The sequence below is a fragment of the Rhipicephalus microplus genome, chromosome 1, assembly GCF_043290135.1.
Source record: "Rhipicephalus microplus isolate Deutch F79 chromosome 1, USDA_Rmic, whole genome shotgun sequence".
NCBI lineage: Eukaryota > Metazoa > Arthropoda > Arachnida > Ixodida > Ixodidae > Rhipicephalus > Rhipicephalus microplus.
The window spans coordinates 198,337,966-198,356,603 of NC_134700.1; the positions used below are offsets into that span (position 1 = coordinate 198,337,966).

General features: G+C 43.8%; 1 protein-coding gene across 7 annotated transcripts in view; it reads left to right on the forward strand.

Moving 5' to 3' along the window:
* The window catches only part of Rpp30 (ribonuclease P protein subunit Rpp30), a 49,491-nt gene that overhangs the window by 6,166 nt on the left and 24,687 nt on the right, over nucleotides 1-18,638 (forward strand). For 5 of the 7 annotated variants that reach the window (XM_075889734.1, XM_075889740.1, XM_037412519.2 and 2 more), the window contains exons 4-7: nucleotides 1,196-1,324; nucleotides 3,693-3,761; nucleotides 8,250-8,339; nucleotides 10,263-10,379. In XM_075889734.1, the coding sequence (XP_075745849.1) occupies nucleotides 1,196-1,324; nucleotides 3,693-3,761; nucleotides 8,250-8,339; nucleotides 10,263-10,379 (405 nt within the window). The remainder of the gene's footprint in view (nucleotides 1-1,195; nucleotides 1,325-3,692; nucleotides 3,762-8,249; nucleotides 8,340-10,262; nucleotides 10,380-18,638) is intronic. The other 2 variants (XM_075889750.1, XM_075889760.1) reach the window with 1 other exon arrangement.

The window sequence follows — 18,638 nt, forward strand, 5'->3', positions numbered from 1 at the left end:
TCTAGCATTCAGGACAGGTTGATTAAGCTCAAATATTTTAGAAATTTCTATCCTAAGGAAACTTCATAAAATATGAGCCTTTTAAGAAAGCTGCTGCCTTTACGAAAACAGGTGAGAACGTGGTGTATAGTTTGACGTCTTTAGTGCCAGTGGATGCTCGAATTGACAATGCCTTAGCCTACACGCGAGCTTAAATGGGGTAATAATAATAAAAAACGTTCATATCAGAGCATGGAGTGAAATAGGAGAGTCATGGGTACTGATTCTGATCAGGTAAACAGAACCAAAATGCTGCAAAGCTCCTTTTACATTATGCCATACCACAAAGTACCCTGAAAGGTTTCTGGACCACTTAGGCATAGTGAAAAATCTCGTATAGTAGAGAGCAGATGCTTTTGTGAACAGATCAGCCAAATCTTGCAGTAAAACATGGTAAAGAGAGTTCACTAGCGGAGCATGAAGTTTCTACTTCCTCATGCCTTCTCATCGTGCAGAGGCCCATCCTTCTCTGTGGAGCTGCTGGAACTTGCTGTATGTTGGGATACGGCAGATTTCTGCTATCGGCCGATAGCTGACATAAACCAAGAACGGTGTTTGAATCAGGCATGCTTCATCCCACCAGGTTGTGCCATGAACTGGCACCGTGCTCTATAATAGTATGCTAATATGACATAGTAGTCGCTCTAATGGTGGTCGCATGTCATGATGCAAAGGGCTTGATGCACAATGATGTAGCTTCTTTCCTCTTTTGTTGTCTACCTCTTTGCAGCTTCCAGGGCATGTGAAATCTCTGTAGCTCCGCTCGTTCTTGACAAACTCAAGAAGTTTTGCGGTCATCAATTCATGAGATAAGCTCTCATGCCGAAGTCATTTGGTCATTAATTACCTGAGTGGTTCAGGGCCCCTTTAATATAATGGCATCTTGTACAAATGTGTTTTGGAATGATTGCCACTTAATCGTTTCAGCAATTAGCATTTTCATTCTCCCCTGTCCTTATCATTACTGTCTTGGGTACTCACCTGTGAATTGAAAAACAGCTAATAGTACCGCAGTTATTTACTGCAGTGTTAAACTTGGTCTGCAAATGCCTTTAGACAACTTAAAAAAAAAAACATGCAAAGTCAGTCAGGAATGTAACAGCCACATGAAATGCTCACACTTTTCTATTTCAACTTATTCTTACTTCCATTGCAGATTCCAGAACCTCCACAGTACTCATTGGCGCACCCAGATCTTCAACCATTGACACCACGAAATCGGAGGCTTAAAATTCTCACGCGGTTGACTGCTAATTTGACGGACAGTGCCGAGTCACATAGGCTGGTGAGTGTTGTCTGTTGTAGATTCTGGCGTATATATTTCATTCTTCTGAATCACTGAAAGCATATACAGCCTCCACCAACCACCACAGTTCCATTTGATTGTCCTGGCAATGCTAGATAAACGTAGTCTAAGGCACATGCTTTAGTCAAATTGCAGTTATACATATATTGTGGCTTTGCTACGAGGGCACCAGTTTGATTATCATCCAGGGGAGCCACATTTTAATTGCAGCAGAATGTAACAACTGTGTAGTGTTACCTAGGTTCAGGTGCATAAGCCTCAGGTGATCAAAAGGAATCCAGAGTCTCCCAATATTGTATGCCTCATAATAGTTTTGTAGTTTCTTCACATAAAGCTTCAGCAGTTTATTTAAAGTTTCTTCTTTCAGCATTTAATAGCAGCTAAACTAGCAAGTAGGCAGTGGTGCCTTGGGTAGGTATGTGGCTTTGCAGTCTAATACGTAATTTTTTCTTGATGTATGAATCGCCCATTTTCGTATTCAGACTTGGAAACAGCAGCAATAACGTCCTTAATATTAAGATGGGCTGGCTGTTGTATAAGTTAACACACAGTGTGCATGTGAAACACTGGCATGCTTTACAACTACCTGCAGTAGAGAGCAAAATCCTGCAAAAACTGTAGCTTCATAATTATGCATGCTGAGTGGCCATTCGGTGTGTCATACTATTCTTTTCAAATCACTGGAAGTGCTTAGGGGGGCTATTGCAGAGTGATGCCTTATGCTGTGCTTTCTTATTGCCCACCACTGGCTGATCGCGTTGATAAGCCGGGACGAACCCTCGCTCTGACCACTGGCCAAGCGCGAAAAGCATTGACATCAGAAAATGAATCTTTCCACGATAGTACCCCAGCATTGGGTTCATTCAATGGTCCAAGTGTAAAAAACGTAATGAAAGTAGTGATTTGGGCAAGTTGGTTGAGCTTTATCATAAAACAGTGCACATGCACAAAGATGAGAAAAGGCAGAAATTAATTACTTGAGTGCTGGCTATCAACTCAATAGTCAGTATTCATATTGTCAGTTTTTTCTTTTGTTCTCTCTCTATGTGTGTGTGCACTGTTCTATGAAAGGGGAATACCTGCAACCTCTTGAAGCTCTGTCTGTCTGCTGGTGTGGCATAGTTGGCTCCAATTCGATTGGCGTGATCAGTACAGAGAATATAGCCTCGCCGCGGTGGTCTAGTGGCTAAGGTACTCGGCTGCTGACCCGCAGGGCGCGGGTTCGAATCCCGGCTGCGGCGGCTGCATTTCCGATGGAGGCGGAAATGTTGTAGGCCCGTGTACTCAGATTTGGATGCACGTAAAGAACCCCAGGTGGTCTAAATTTCCGGAGCCCTCCACTACAACGTCTCTCATAATCATATAGTGGTTTTGGGACGTTAAACCCCACATATCAATCAATCAATCAGTACAGAGACTATAGGTTTACTGCGTTACAGTAGACATCTTTGGGACAGGCATTCAGTAGCACTATAAAATTTTACAGCACAAAATGCATCCTTTTATTTTGTCTCTCCAGTGCTCTTTATTTTTATTTTTAACCCAGCGCTTGACTTCAATTTTCATGTTTAAATAATTTGTGCTTGTGATCACGGCAGAAGTGACCTCGTATGACAACTGTCATATAGGTATGGTAACTGCTCTGGGTAGACAAGTGCTGTGATGCTCTGTGATTGTTTCAATTGCTATTGCAAACAAATGGCGCAAACGATGTGTCTTAATAACCTTGTTCGCACATTGTAATGCGTGGTTCTAACCAAGCATAGAATGATTGCAAGTCATTTACTGGCAATAATGATAGAAACTACCAGTCGTGTAAGGTGTGGCAGTATTTCATGCGAGGACTTGATGAACACCGCACCAAAGCTCTGATTTGCGCACGAGTTCAACTGCTGAGCCAAGATCGCGTAGACTTCAGCCAAGCTGAAGCTTTTATAGTAAGGTGTTGATGACTTGAGCACTAATATATCGTAAGAGGGCCTTGTAATAAATGCACTAAAGGAGGACTAGGTGCATACAGACCCACCGACAGCAATCCCTATTTGTAACTCGTGTGCAGTTATTGCCAACACGGCAATGAGACGGAAGTGCTACTCAATGTTTTCACGAGGACGGGGAACAGTTGATCTCGTCCATCTTGTCTGGTAACTAGCTCAAGTTAACTAAAACAGCTTACAAAACTTAGTCAAGTTGTTCCTTTGCCATACCATTCAATGACATATGAAACTTGCAATAATTATCTGTTGCATCACTATTTTAGGTTTTAAGTATTTCATGTCGTGTATACAAATGCCTGTTAAGTAATGTTTGTGTTTCCTTGGCATTGCTAAGAAAAATACCTGTTCAGTTTCAGTCTCCTGTTGCCAAGAAGTATGACATCCTTGCCATCTCGGTTACCCAAGAAAAGATGTTCCAGGTGGGTTTCATGATCCTTAGAGCTGTACTTGTTCCAAAGGGCACCCTGCAACAGTTTTCCAAGTAGCCACAAAATGGATTGGCTAAGGGAGCTGATTGCCTCACGAGTTCATCATCGCAAGACTTTTTAAAATCCGTCTGGTACGAGCAGAGTTGCAAAGATTTGTTGCACTATGCTATTGAACTCTCCTTTCTCTCGTCTTAGCAAAAGCACTGGAAGCTGAGCAGGGAGGGATGGCACATGGAAAGAAGATGCGTCATGCACGCCTCGTGACCTTGAGCACTTGTTTTCTTCTTTTGTTTCTTTAAGTGCACATCTTTTCAGTGCAATCACGCATGCGACGTACCATACAAGTCGAAGGCTCTCACGGTTGCCCCAGTAACGACCGAGTGCATCATGCTCAAATTGGCCAATGGCCTATACAAGGCCTGGGAAGTGGTGATTTTCAGCTTGTAACGTCACTTTTCAAGAGAAGAAAAAGCGATATTTAGCTAACTTTGAAAATTTATTGTAAATTCCAGGCCCCCTGCTGCGCTATAATACTTGGCAAGCGCGTTTGCATGAGCCACGAGTACCAATTGACAGTGTTTTCTGACTACACCAAAAAAAGTTTGGGAGGGCCCCTTTAAAACTATTGTGGATTGAACTATAGAAGGTTTGTCATAGAAAAGCTGAATTCAAACAGTGCATTAAAGACCTCACATATGTTGAGACTTCGGTAAAGATGACTAAATGGTACATTCCTGGTTGTAGATGCAACAGTTCATACTGCTGTTTTTGCAAAGTGCTAGCAGCCAGACGTTATGAAGCACGCATGTAGATCCATGATTTCATGCAATTTGTTAGATGAGAGTGAAATAGTAAAACTAGATTGTGTGGATTACATGCGAGTTGAAATATATTTGAGCCTTCAATAACTTGAAGCATTCAAAGCTTAGCTTGTGGCACGAATTATCAATATAGAATGCCCAGTAGAATGGAGTCCAGACTAACGCCTTGGCAAGTACAATATATTTGTTTACCTTCTCAATACGGGTTTTTCCAATGTACGCACCATGTGTTTCAGGTACTATTGCTTGTTGTTTACAGATTAAAAAAACAATGCACATAGTTTTTTCATTTACATAGTCATAAAGTGCTTGATTTAAACTGTTCAGAAGTTATAATACAGCACTTGTTAACTTGGAACTCTGTAGCATGTTACTCACCTGTATATTTTTACATTTTTTTATTAATGTTGTTGGCCCAAAAATAGTTACAGAAGCGGTAGTGAGTACTGTATTAGACGAGCACCATATGAAAAGCAAGTAAGGAAAAGGATGAAAGCCTCTGCAGAACAGCATCTACACTCAAGATGGGATATGCTGAACCAACAATAAGTAGCAGCAGTCATGAAAAAGTTATATTTGGTAATTAGACAAACAGTTAAAACAATACATTGTCAACTATACCTGTTGCCAAAAGTCAATTTTCAAGGCAAGCATTTGGGTTACTTATCAGCAACCCATGCAATAAGCCCTTTTTGTTTAAGCATCACATATAGCTTAAAAGATTACAGAAGCTGGTTTTCAACTGAAGTCTTCATAATTTGGCAGGAACAGAAGGTGTAAATATTGAAGGAGTTAGATAGATCAGTCATGTAAATAAATAAATAAAAAAATGCCAGGCCTGCACGGAAGGCGCAGTACAGTCACAACGAAAACGAAAACCTTTCAGAGCCTGTTCTAAACACTCTCTGGGTAAATGCTAAAAGCACACTTGCCGGGTACCCACTGCGCCATAACCATTCATAATTTCTGTATAATAGGCCGGCATTCACTATGGTATTCTTCGTCATTCTTCGGGGAAGTGTGGTATCCGCTAGACACTTGTAACTAATTTTGTGTTTCATTCAGTGCGTGGCGACGATGAAGAATTATGCCTGAAGTGGGTATGTGCCACATTTAATCTGTGATGAAGAACAAGCTTTTGTAATGTGTTGGAAAATCGGACAATTTAATCATTATGCAATTTGCATTGTGTGACACCTGGCTGTTCCTTTGCTGTTATAAAACACTTCATTACTCATATTAACGCGATTCCTTTCCCGACATCAAGCCTGCCTAAGGCAAATTTGCAAACGAGTCTTAAGCACAGGCAAGGCTCAGCGGTAGAATTTTAGGCTTACACGCAGTGGATTTGGGTTTGAATATCACTATATCAGCACATGACCTTGGTGTCCTTGGTGTTTCTTATTTGAGTGTTTTTTATTTCATGCAATAGTGGTTGCAGACACCGGTGGCGGCGGCAGAAAACTGCGGCCCTGCGTGTGACCAGTGTTGTGATCTCGTAATAGCTTTCACAGTAATAAATGTCACAGAAAGAGGCAAAAAACGTTCTTGCCTATCTTTGTTACTTTGAATGCTGCTAAACAACAGATTATTTCGAATATGCCGAGTTACCTATTTCACTGTGTTTTCTCAAGACAGTGGCAGTTGTTGAGGCTCTCATGACTTTTAAACATCCTACAAGTTATCTTGCCATCAGAATTTTGTGTCAGTACATCCTTAACCCTTTCACTGTCACTGACATACCGATACGTTTTTGCATCCTCCCCACCCCACGCATTATCACTGATCTATAGCACATTCTCCATTGTGAGCGTCTCTCATAATCATATGGTGGTTTTGGGACGTTAAACCCCACATATCAATCAATCATTCTCCATTGTGAATTTTGATACTTACATTGAAACACAAGACCACTGTGTTTCGTCTAATTGCACAGTTTTTCAAATTTTTCTAGAAGCTCATATTTTCGCCGCAAGCTGAGTTGTTATGTACAGTGAAACCTCGCTAATACGTATCTGCTGGGGACAGCTGCATAACTATGCACTGAACGTACTACGCATTAACCACCAGCTACAAATCTGCATCTCCTGGCATGAGCCATCGCTGCCAACAAAGGAATAAATGCAATCCAACAGAAAATATTGCCTAAAGTATCCACCACAAAGCCATTTCTTTCTTTTTTCCGCAGTGTCGAAAAAATTTTGTCACTCCGACCCAACCATGCGATAGCACACAGTGACGATGCCAAAGTGCATCTCAAAACTACTGCGAGGTCCGGGATATGCAGCGTGGTACAGCGATGGAACAGACGTAATCGGCTGTCCACGATACGTGTTCCGTGATCTGCTTCTAACAGCTTTTTTTTTTTAATAAATTATGGCCGCAGAGAATCAAATCATTTGCTGGCTAGTTGCGTGCAGGGCTTCGCCTAGTCAGTGCACGCCGTGTCTACCGATCCGCTTGCTGTAAAAAAGACCCACTCCGTTTCACTGTGGCAGGTAGCCTGTATGGCCAGCGCGGTGTTGAGATGAGCAATGCTTTAGGAATCCTGACGGCGCATGAAGGTGCTTTTGGGCTGTCGCGTAACATAAATGTGCACTATAGCTAAAATGTACGTGCTTTATTGTCAATGCATCAAGGTTTCTCGGTGTGCGTGACCGGCAACGCTAAACTCTGCAACAGCGGAGTGTTTGCGTTGCATTTCTGCAAAGCATTGCGTGCTTGAACGTGGTCTCGCATAACGAGGCGGCAGCGATCAACGCGTTCAGGTAGCCACCTATTAAAAGCTCGCAGTAGGCTTAAATGTCACTACGCCACACGCGTTTCCTAGCAGATAGCTGGGGATGCTTACTGTGATAAGGATTTTTGTCGGTGATAAGTCATGCCGGCGCATTTGCCGTTGGTAGCCACCTTACCTTCTTTTCTTCCTCTATGATCTCCCACAAAGGCACTGCCGCAGTCGTGCGGAAGCCGCAATAGTTGATCCCCCGATCTTCGAACTTCTCTAAACGACGGAAAACCGCTTGCAGCACATTGTGGCGTCTGCAAGTTCAGCGGGGCTGTAAATTTTTATGGCGCAAAATGTTATCCTGGTACACAGTTATAGTTCGCCCTAACTGGCCAGCATAAGACGAACTACTCCAACTTAAGCGGTCTGCAAACGCATTGGTCTCTATAAGACTTGGTCAGGGATTCATCGCTACTATGTTTTGACCATTATTAGTATGTTTAAAGTGCCTACGTACTAACGATGTTTCAGTGTATATTGAAGAATACAAAGTGACTGTGTGGAAGTATGGTCGCTCTACGTCCAGTACTCTCATGCTGAGCAACCATGAAGCAAACGTGATTATGGGTACAAGAGGGCAGCTATGGACGTGCTGCTTCCTTTTGATTGGTCACGTTCTAAACTATTCACGTGTGCAGCTCTTTAACCGTTTGCATGAGAAGTTAATTATTTCAAGTTTCCTTAATATTCCTGAAACCAAGCTGACACTAGGGATGTGTCACAGCCAGCCTCACTCAACAGTGAAAGGTTTAATTAGTTGATGTGTTTCATATTTTGCTACATATTTTATTGCAGCCACTTTAAAAGGACACACTTATTACGTTTCGCTTGTGCCTGTGCTGTATCTATGTTGTCACTTCTTGCCTTCAGGGTTTGTGCAGCCAGGGAGAGTTTGACATAATCAGCCTCCCACTAGATAGCCGGCTCCCATTTGTGGTGAAGAGAACTCAGTACGGAGCTGTAAGTGATTATTTTTATCTGTCCCCTGAATGCATGCCACTGTCACTGTCATCAACTCACTTTCTTAGAAACCATAATTTTGTGAAATGTGAATAAATCAAGGATGGGATAAGCTGTCCGTATAAGTGAAAAAACTGCAACATCCTACTATTCTGCAAAAATCGTAATTTTCAGCACTTTGTTTATTTTCAGCACACATGTCACAAAGTTGCAGTCAAATATAAGTTACAAACAATTATTCCATTTAATGCCAAAACTGTTATTTCAGCCTTCAGTAGGAAGATACAAGGAAAAGGGGAGGGGGTTCACATCATGCCAGGGTTCGCATAATACTGCTCTGTAGGCCGTCGATTGCTGACCCTTGTTTTAAAACGTTTTCTGAGTAAAGAAGCCTGTATTTGAGCCTATATGGACGTTGTTAAGTAAGTGTACAACTTAAAGACAAATACTTTCAGTTGAAAATGTTTTCTGAGTAACTGCTCCAAGAAGTTGTGCTGCTCTAAGTGCAGGTTTTAGCTGCTCGAAAAACTGTCCAAAAGTGGCTTCAGTTGATCACATCTATGTTAAATAAACAACTGAGATGCTCAAGTGAAGCAATAGTTGGAGTGTAGCCTCCCCCTCCCATTCATTGAAAGGAGGCACCAATTCAGACCTATAGCGTCACTCAGAAAGACATATTTCATCATTGTTCTAATGTGTTTGGGCCATGGAAGTTTTTTGATTATAATTGGGACAGACGACCACTGATGTTACATCTCACAACTGTTTACTTTGCTCCTGTAACCCAGAAAAGCCTGGAACCAAGGACAGATTGTTGTGAGCGGCGCATCATCAACTTATTTTTATCTTTCAATGCATTGTGGAGTTGTTCTTTCGAATTAGACCAAAGCTAGGGTTGGCGAGAGTCGCTGCGTTTTTTATGCAACACGCGTAAAATTGCCCTGCCAATTTTTATGTGTGTTGGTAAACGGAACTCGACAACTTATTTAGTTCCAACAAATAGGAATGTATGGGAGACGCATTGTGGTGCATTGTGTTGTCCACTCCGTTACGGCCCTGTTTGTTAGCGCTCAATATATTTTTAAGCCTTCAGCCTCCCCGCCGCTAATGAAAACCCTGTACAAGCCTATAGCTGTGCTATAGTATTTACCATTTGCAATTCATTCCCACCTGTATGGTGCTTGCTGGCCACATCTGGCTTCTAAACAGTATGGTTAAAGCTTTGGCTGAGAACTTCAAACTTTTCTTGCTATTCATTCTTTACAGTTATATTACCACATATTGCAATAATATCTGCTGTCGGGCTACTGGTCCATAGCTGGGCAGGAAATTGTCGTCGTAGAACAAAAACTGAGGACGAAGAAGGGGAACGGACAAGGGCACACTCGCTACTGACTTTTATTATATAAACAATGCTTAGCTTGTGAAAGCCCCACGCATGCGTACACTTGCAAAACAAAAAAATGCACCATACCTATTGTCACAACCTATCAGCTAACAAAGTGAACTCATTTTGAAACAAAAACAAAGACAAGACGCTAATGCATTGTTGTCCAGCTCGCTTAGTAGTGGAGGCAATGTATATTAGGCGAACTGGAGGCCTTTGCATCAGCGTCCAGTCCTTGTCTCCATTTTAAAATCAGTTTCCTTGCTTAGCTGATAGGTTGTGCCAATAGGTCTAGGTGCACACATGTGTGAGGGTTTCGAAAGGTAGGCATCCTTCTAATCAAAGTCAGTTGCAAAGTGTGCAAGTGCGTGCTTGTCCCTGTCCCTTTTTCATTCTTCGTCTTCCTTCTGCGCCTATGATTTCCTTCCCAGTTACCACATATCTGATGCCGTGTGTAGTGTACAACACATTATCTGTAGCATTCAGACAAGTCCGCTGAGAACTTTAGAGATTTCTGGCTCTCTTTCTTTGTGCAGGCCACAGGTCGTGGGCTGTTCTTTGAAATTCAGTATGCTCCTTGTATCCGGGATGAGAACTCACTGCTGAACACAATTGCCAACTGCCAGACTCTCACGCATGCAGGAAAAGGCAAAGTAAGTTTTTTTTGTTTTCAGTTTAAATTTTAAAGAAACTTTTCACCCTTCACTGCCATATTAAGTTCGGAAAGATCTATTAAACTTGCAATTTTTTTATAGTAGTCATAAGTCCTTTCACGCAATTCGGATTCTGAAAATATATTGAGTCATCGATTTTTGTTTCGAATTAACACAGAAACGAAACAAGAAAAAAAACGGCTGTGGAGGGTGGCTTTCCCTCATTGCATGCTGTGGTAAAAAGTCGGAACGTATTGAAAGTCAAAGCATTTATTTGATGGTGTACACGGTAACACATTGAAAATTGGTGGCTTAAATGGTGGCGGGTTTTTAGTGTTCACGTGCGTGCACTTCTCACACACGTGCACTTCTCAGTGTGTCACAGTCATTGTCGTCATTACCGCCTTTCTCGTCGTTATCTCGACCAATATTCAGGGTATCGGACATAAATTTTATGTCAACAATAATGCAGCTTTCTGTACTGCTCTAAGAGCCACCTCTTTTTCTTGAAGCATCGCTGCCACTGGCATTCTTTGCACAATGCGGCATGATGAAGTGACTGTGGGCAGGCTCAAAACACCTGCGAAGAGCAATAAAAGCAATTTTTTTGTCACTTAGGGTTAAAAGTTGCAAGCAAAGCATTATGCGACAGTGATATGCCTGATGAGGTAGAAGGAGTGGAAAATTAGCCCAGCCGAGGGTGACTGATCGTTGGTTAAATTGGTACAAACTTGTGTGGCACGTACAGCTTCAGGATGCCAGTTAAAGGGTTGAAAGTGAGCAGTCTGAGCAAGCACTGGGGTGCGTCTGCTGGCTTGCGAGTGCATAGTAAAAAGCAACTGAAACAGGCACAGTTTATAATGCCTGACTACAGTCGAACTCCGCTACAAGGAATGCCGCTCGAACGAAATTTCCTCTACAACGAAAAATTCACAGTTTCCCGTCAGCAGTCCATAAGAGTCAATGCATAAATATTGTTGCCGCAACGAACACTTTTTCTTTGATCGTCGCGCTTCAACGAAATTTTGCGATGCGAGTCGAGGCTCAGATACTTATTGCTATGCAATAAACCGAATTTCTAACATTTCGATGCATTTTCAGAGCCTGAAAATGCATCAAGGAAGTCTAAAACACGCGTTAGCACCGCCAGAAACCACCGCACTTCAGCAAAACATGGGCACCGCCACCATTGCTCGATAGTGATGGCAATGAAACTGCCCTGGCCCTGCTTTTGCCGCTGGCTTGCTTTTGAGTCGCAGAACATCCGAAGCTGAAGCTCAGTCGCTTAGCAGTTGATGGTTTCCTTCACACAGCTGTCGGGTGCAACCGCGGAACAATGCCTTTCCCGATTCCGATGCTTATCATTATGTTCACGCTTGGCCAGTGTGGTAACTAATCAAAGCGGCTGTTCGTCTGTATTATCAACAAAATCAGCTAGCCGCGAGTGATGGATGATAAGAATCGCATAGAATAATGCAAAAGTCGCCGCTCCAGGATACCCTGCCTCCATGTCTGCGTTGTCAGATACTTTTGACGGCGGACAGCTGCTGGTGTTAACGTGTTAATGCAACTGTTTGGTTCGTTCACAAAGGTGGTTTTTGGCGTTGTTTCAGTGTGCTTTTCACCATGGCCTGGCTATGCGTGAGTGAAAATGTCGTGACGCTGCTGAGAAAGAATAGGAAGCAGCGGAAATTTTTTTAATTTTGAGAATAAACATTCCTTTGTTTTGCGAGCTCAGATCAGCTATATTTTTTCGATTTCACTGCAATGAAATGTTCGCTTCAACGAAATTTTTCCCGTGCCCTGTCAGTTTCGTTGTAGCGGGGTTCGACTGTTCTTAGCGGCGTCTAGAAAAAACTGCTCACGGAACAAGTGAACACAGTAGGGTACATACCACTGTACAACGAACATCTGGACATTTAATAAAGGAGTACTGACATCAAATTTCAAAATCGAGATGTGCCCTTCCTGTGATGGCTTGGTGTGCATAGGTCGTCTTGGCCAAATTTAAATGATATCCGTCGTGTGGAAGTTATTTTGTTTCGGCAGCAAATAGCGCTCAAGAGTTTAATGGAAATTGGAATGCCCTGCGACATCGACACTAGTGCTACGTGTTCGGTGTGATACATTCCACAAATACCATCCTGAGTGATGATATGCTTGTAGCGATGACGTGTACGATCCGAGTGTGATTATCGTGGCGCCGACTGGGGCTGAAGCCTGGAAATGCACTCACTCGTGCCGTCTGATCTTCGGTTCGGCACCGCTTTGACTGATTTCATGAAATTTATCACGATGAAAACCACCTTAAAAAAACGGTGAAAGAAAAGAGCATGATTAAACGTGTGCTTGTCGGTCAGCATGTCAAGAATCGTTGTGAGTTGCAGGTGAGTAGCAGTCATTTTATTCAAAGCCTGGAAAAAGCGCAATGAGGGTTTCTTTTCATATCATGTATGTGTTACTCGCCAACACGACCATAGGCTATCAAAGTGGAACAGTGTATAGTAAGATATCATCACTAACAAGTAACACGCAGGTATCGTTGAATTTTAGTTCATCGTAGACTTTGCGTTCGCGGAGTACCGTGTTACTACCGCCGCAACCGCAAGAGGCTGGATATGTGGGGTCATCTGGAGGGGCAAAGAAAAACCTGGCAAGCAGGGAACGTATTCTATTTCTCCGCTGATGTTCGTTCCCAATAGCGATATTCTATTGACCCATCTGCGTACAAATGAATGCTGTGCACACCAAAACACACCAATATAGCTAACTAGGACACACTAGCGAACACGGCTGAAGCGTGCATCCTCGGGCCCCTCTGCAGTGTCTTGGAACGGCGTTTATTTTAGAATAGCTGTACTGTAAAAGGTCGATCAAAACAAAAATAATTCGCAATGTCGCGAATCGCGGGGATTCTAAGCTCCAGACTATCTTATTCAAGCCGAGTCGACACTTTGTACAGCGAGGAGGGCAATGCAGGTGAGAAGGCATGACTGAATGTGTTCGCCAAGCAGACGAAATGTTTGCGGAGCAGCTGAGCCTGGTGTCACTCTTTTCTGTGGAGAAGTGGTCAGCTGTGGCGCGATCTGGAGGTGACCGCAAGGTACCGTCACTGCTGGGGCTCCCAGCGCTAAAAATGGCGGGATAGCCAGCCGTTTTGAATCGTGCTAGATACCAGTGATATTAATCAATAAAAGTGATAGTTATTCAACCCTCAGTTGTGTTTTAGATCGCGAATCACTGCTACAGTGTCTATAGCTACTCGCTGATGCAAAAATCTTGGCATAAGTAAATTTTATGTCAGTGCTCCTTTAACAGCTTTTACACAATGGCGAGCTCACCAGTTGAATCTAACAAATAACCAAAGTACAGTAGCTGACATATTTTTCGAACTCCCAAAAGTTCAGACTTGTTGGATATTTTAGACTTGACTAATGCACCATCAAGGTGCCCATAGCACTAATTCATTTTCGCGGCTAATTTTTCGAACGAATTCATGCCCTGAAGTTTGATTTTCTAGACTAAATTGCTCGTTTTCTGCTATGCTACTCTATTTTGAAAGCTGCCATGTTGAATTTTTCATGGTCTTAGTCTAGTTTTGTTTCTAATGGCTAGTTGTGTGGCCTCCGAGAATGGAAGCATGCACAATCTTCCAGTTTGTGTTGCAACAGTTGTAACAAGTTTGTTACAACTGTGTTCTTAGATTGTGTTCAGGATTCTCTCCAGAAAGAAAGATCCCCGTTAAACGCGATTGTCTTGTCAGGCAGAGCCTTATAGGACAGCGCTGTCTCATCAGCGTTAAAAATGTTGCACGGCTCGTACGTAGAAAGGCGTGCGGATAGTCCAGACCGCCAGTCCTGCACAACACTTTTGTCAACCGCACCTCTTTAACCACACACGTTGCGGAACACCAGCCCGTGTCGCTTCTTCAAGCAGTCGAACCAGCCTTCCTACGCACTGAAGGAGTCAATGTTAATGGTCTCCATGAACTCTGCTTGTGCGCAGATAAGGGGGCTGCTAAGGGCAAACGCGCATCGCGCGAAACGGTAATCCAGCGCTTCTAGCTTAAGATGCATAACTGTTCGAAGGCTCTTCCTTTGGTCGGCAAACATGTCCCCATCATACATAATCTGTTCTTCGTTCTTCACGTAAGTGCTCAGCGTACTTTACTTCACATTGAACTTTTCCATCACTTCTTTTGGAGATGCTCCCGCTTGCAATGCCTTCAATATTCTCACCTTCACAGCCAAATCCTTTGCTTCGTACTTCGCCTTCTTCGCTGCGGGAGTTGGGGCAGTTGGGGTCGCAGGAGACGGAGGGGAAGCCATCCCGGCATCACTCGCGCGGGGGTCACGCACGTGTGCTTCAAGTATACAACACAAGCACACACACACACACACACAACACACAACACACAACACACACACACAAAAATGCACGGTGATAAAAATGAAATGAAAACCGGCGAACTTTTCAAAAAACAGCACACAGTAGGACTGCAGATGGCACTGATCACGTACAGTTAAATAATTTAAACCAAACTAGAGATGAGCAATTCAACTCAACCTTCACGCAAACGTGTTCGACGCGCTAGAAATAAGGAAAGGCAAATCTGAGGGTTGCCCTTTGCTGATGACAGTAGCGATGCACTGCCTTCCACTTTGGTTGTTTGAACCACCATGTGTTTTTTTTTTTTTTTCTTTTTGGTGCCGCTGAGATGTACTACTCATGGCCATAGTTTTGAATCTCAGAGGCTGCAATCTTATCCCAAAGTTGTTTAGGTGCGCCGTCGATTTGGCCGACAGGATCCGCTGCTGCTTCCCCGTCATGACTCGACCGCAGTCGGGCGTTCGAATTAACCGAAGCAGGGCCGAATTTTTCCAAAATAATGAAAGTTTTCAGTCATAGAACAATGGGCAGTTTTGACGGGACCAGACGCCGTGGCCGAAACAACCGAAATTTCAAATTAACGGGGGTCCAATTAACGAGATTTTACTGTATGAGTCATTCTCGGTATGCTGCGTTATGTGCAACAGCAGCACTCCTGCAGTGTGGTCTCTTCGATTTGTTCCGGGAACAACACCTCATGGGCTAGTCACGGAGGCCGTGGTCGAAGATAAAAAAGAACACTTGCTCCGGGCCAGAGAAAATGAAGATGACGTCTGTTTTGTGGGGTCTCGAATTGGAAAGCGCCACCACGCTCTTGGAGTGAACGGAGACAGCAGACACGGTCGGAACAAACCAAACAACAAGATACATTTAACTTATTTTAGAACGTCGATATTGTCCGCCGAATTATTATAACATAAATCCTGATCAACACGCTAGGACATCCTTACAAACTATTACCATACACTCCAAAACATGACAAACACAATAACGTACCTAAGGCGGCGGCGCCAATGCTTGACTTACCGCGAGGGCCCCCCGACGCGCAACCCGTGGCACCGGGGACCCACGCTAGAGACAACCGTTCGCGGTAACCACCATGCGCAGAAGAGACCAGCTTATCTTTCGCTCGCCGCTACCAAGGCTTGTCGCCGCCGGCGCTATACCATGATGATGATAATAGTGCTGTAGTGTAGTAGTGATCACGATGGATAAATGGATTGATTGATATGGCTGTACCCTTTAAAATCGGGCGACGGCTAACACCACCTAGCCTTAATGCTTAGTTAACCAAAAACTAGATTTACCTTTTTTCTTTTTCTTTAAATAGTGAAGTTGAGGACTGGTACTTTGCAGTGAAGGGTTTAATTTTCACTCGTGCCTTGACTTTCGCCACTAGTTGGATAACCCCCTTCTAGTTAATTCTACCCGCTTAAAGTCTATTTTGCCCTCCTTGTCCCTAAACCCCAGTGCTTTGAAAAACTCTGCGCCATCATCCTGAACTATAGGGTGAAGCCCTTTACAGAACATTATCAAGTGTTCGACAGTTTCATCCTCCTCTCCACATGCACTGCATACCGTGTCTACCCCTTCGTATTTGACCTGATATGTCTTGATTCGCAATACTCCCGTCCTTGCCTCAAACAGTAGAGAACTACCCCGAGTATTATCATAGATCCTTTCCTTGGCAATTTCCTGCTTAAAAGATCGATAAATCTCTATTGCGGACTTCTTAATCGTGCCGATTCTCCACATATCGGTCTCCATTTCTTGCACCTTCTTCTTAACCGATAGCTTTTTGGTTTGGCCCCCTGCTGTTTTCTAAGTACTTACCCGTCAATTTTCTGGTTTGCTTCCTCCATTTTGTATCGACATTCTTCATGTACAAGTAGCTGAAAACCTTCCTAGCCCAACGCTCCTCCCCCATTTCTCTCATTCGCTTCTCAAATTTTATCTTGCTGCTAGCTTCCCTGGCCTCAAATGATGTCCATCCCATATCACCTTGTACTTCCTGATTTGGTGTATTCTCGTGTGCCCCTAAGGCAAACCTACCTATTCCACGTTGCTTAATTTCTAATCTTGCTTGAACCTCTGATCTCATGCACAAGACCACATCGCCGAACGTCAGACCAGGAATCATGACCCCTTTCCATATTCCTCTCACAACATCATACCTGTTGTAATTCCTTCCACAGTGCCCTATTTTTCATGGCTGCTGCATTCCTGTTACCTTTAGTCGTTACGTATGTTTCGTGTTCCCTTAAGTACTTGATCCCATTGCTTATCCATATGCCCAGATATTTGTATTTATCTGTTATCTCTAGCGTGACCTCCTGTATCCTAAGCTCACTACGTTCATTATCATTAAAAATAATGACTGCTGATTTTTCCTTACTGAATCTGAAATCTAACCTATCTCCCTCATTACCGCAAGTATCCATCAATTTCTGCAAATCTTCCTTGTTGTCAGCCATTAGCCCTATATCAACTGCGTACATCAATGCTGGTAGTGCCTGTTCAATGAGTTTTTCCTGTTTGACGAAAGAGAGCTTGAAGCCCAGTCCACTTCCCTCTGATTTGGCCCCTAATCCTTATAGGTACATCATGAATAACAAGGGTGACAGAGGACACCCCTACCTTAGCCCCCGTTATACCTCTGTGGGCTTGGATACTTGTTTTTCCCATTTTATAACTATCTTGTTACCTTTATAGGTATCCTTTAAAAGATTAGTGACTCCATCTTCCACACCTAGGTTGTCCAGTATTCCCCCCCAAGTCCTCTTGAACTACGCTATCGTGCGCTCCCTTGATATCCTAAAATGCTAGCCACAGGGGCCTGTGTTCCTATTCTGCTATTTCGATGAACTGCGTCAGTGAGAACAGATTGTCTTCCAACCTCCGAAACCCATTTTGCAGTTCCCCCAGCACCCCCTCATCCTCTATCCACGCCTGCAGTCTTTCCTTTATAATCTGCATCGCCAGCCTGTAGACCACAGATGTGACTGTTATAGGACGGTAGTTGATTATATCACCTTTGTCCCCCTTTCCTTTATAGATCATGCTTATCCTGCTAAGTTTCCATCCATCGGGAAATTCACCATCGCTTATTGTTTTGCTCACTGCCTCTCTCAAAGCGTGCTTAGACTTCCGACCTAATGTGTTTATCAGCATAATTGGAATGTAATCTTGGCGTGTTGATGTACTACTAGGAACCCTCTTCTCACCCCTTTCCCACTCTTGAACACCGCTTGCAAACACAACGCCACCTATCGCTCAATAGCCGTGACACCAAAATACGGCATCTGCGCGAGACACGTGCACCACGCGGCGCAAACAACTTCACAGGGGGTGTCAGCAGCCTCACATTCCCTCAACCTTAATTCAAACCATATCCCGAAAAACACAGTATTCAGGTGCATAAGCTCAAACAGAAATTACAACACATGTCCTTTCATAATGTCCGTACACCACGACACCATCGTTGGTCAACTCGGCTGCACTGTCCGGCTCGACTTCACCTCAATACCGGTCCCGCAACAGCAACGTTGTCGTCGACGTGACAAACCGTCACAAGCGCCGACACGTCTGCCGGTTGCGACGAGCACTCACGAGAGCGCCGGACTGCAGGCAGTTGCGCAGGTCCTAGGCATCTCCATCGCCCGACCTCACGACCGCATTGCTGGCCAGCGGCGCTGACGATGTGCGGAAGACAGCCAGCCGTGGGTTGCATCACTCCCGCTGCGTACATTCCAAACACTCAAAAGAACAATGCAGTAGGCCAAAGGGAAGGGAGCTTCGGGCTTCTCGTCCACGTGGTACAATGGTCAGTAATATGCTAATACATCGGCGGGGGCCAAGACGCCCAGCTAA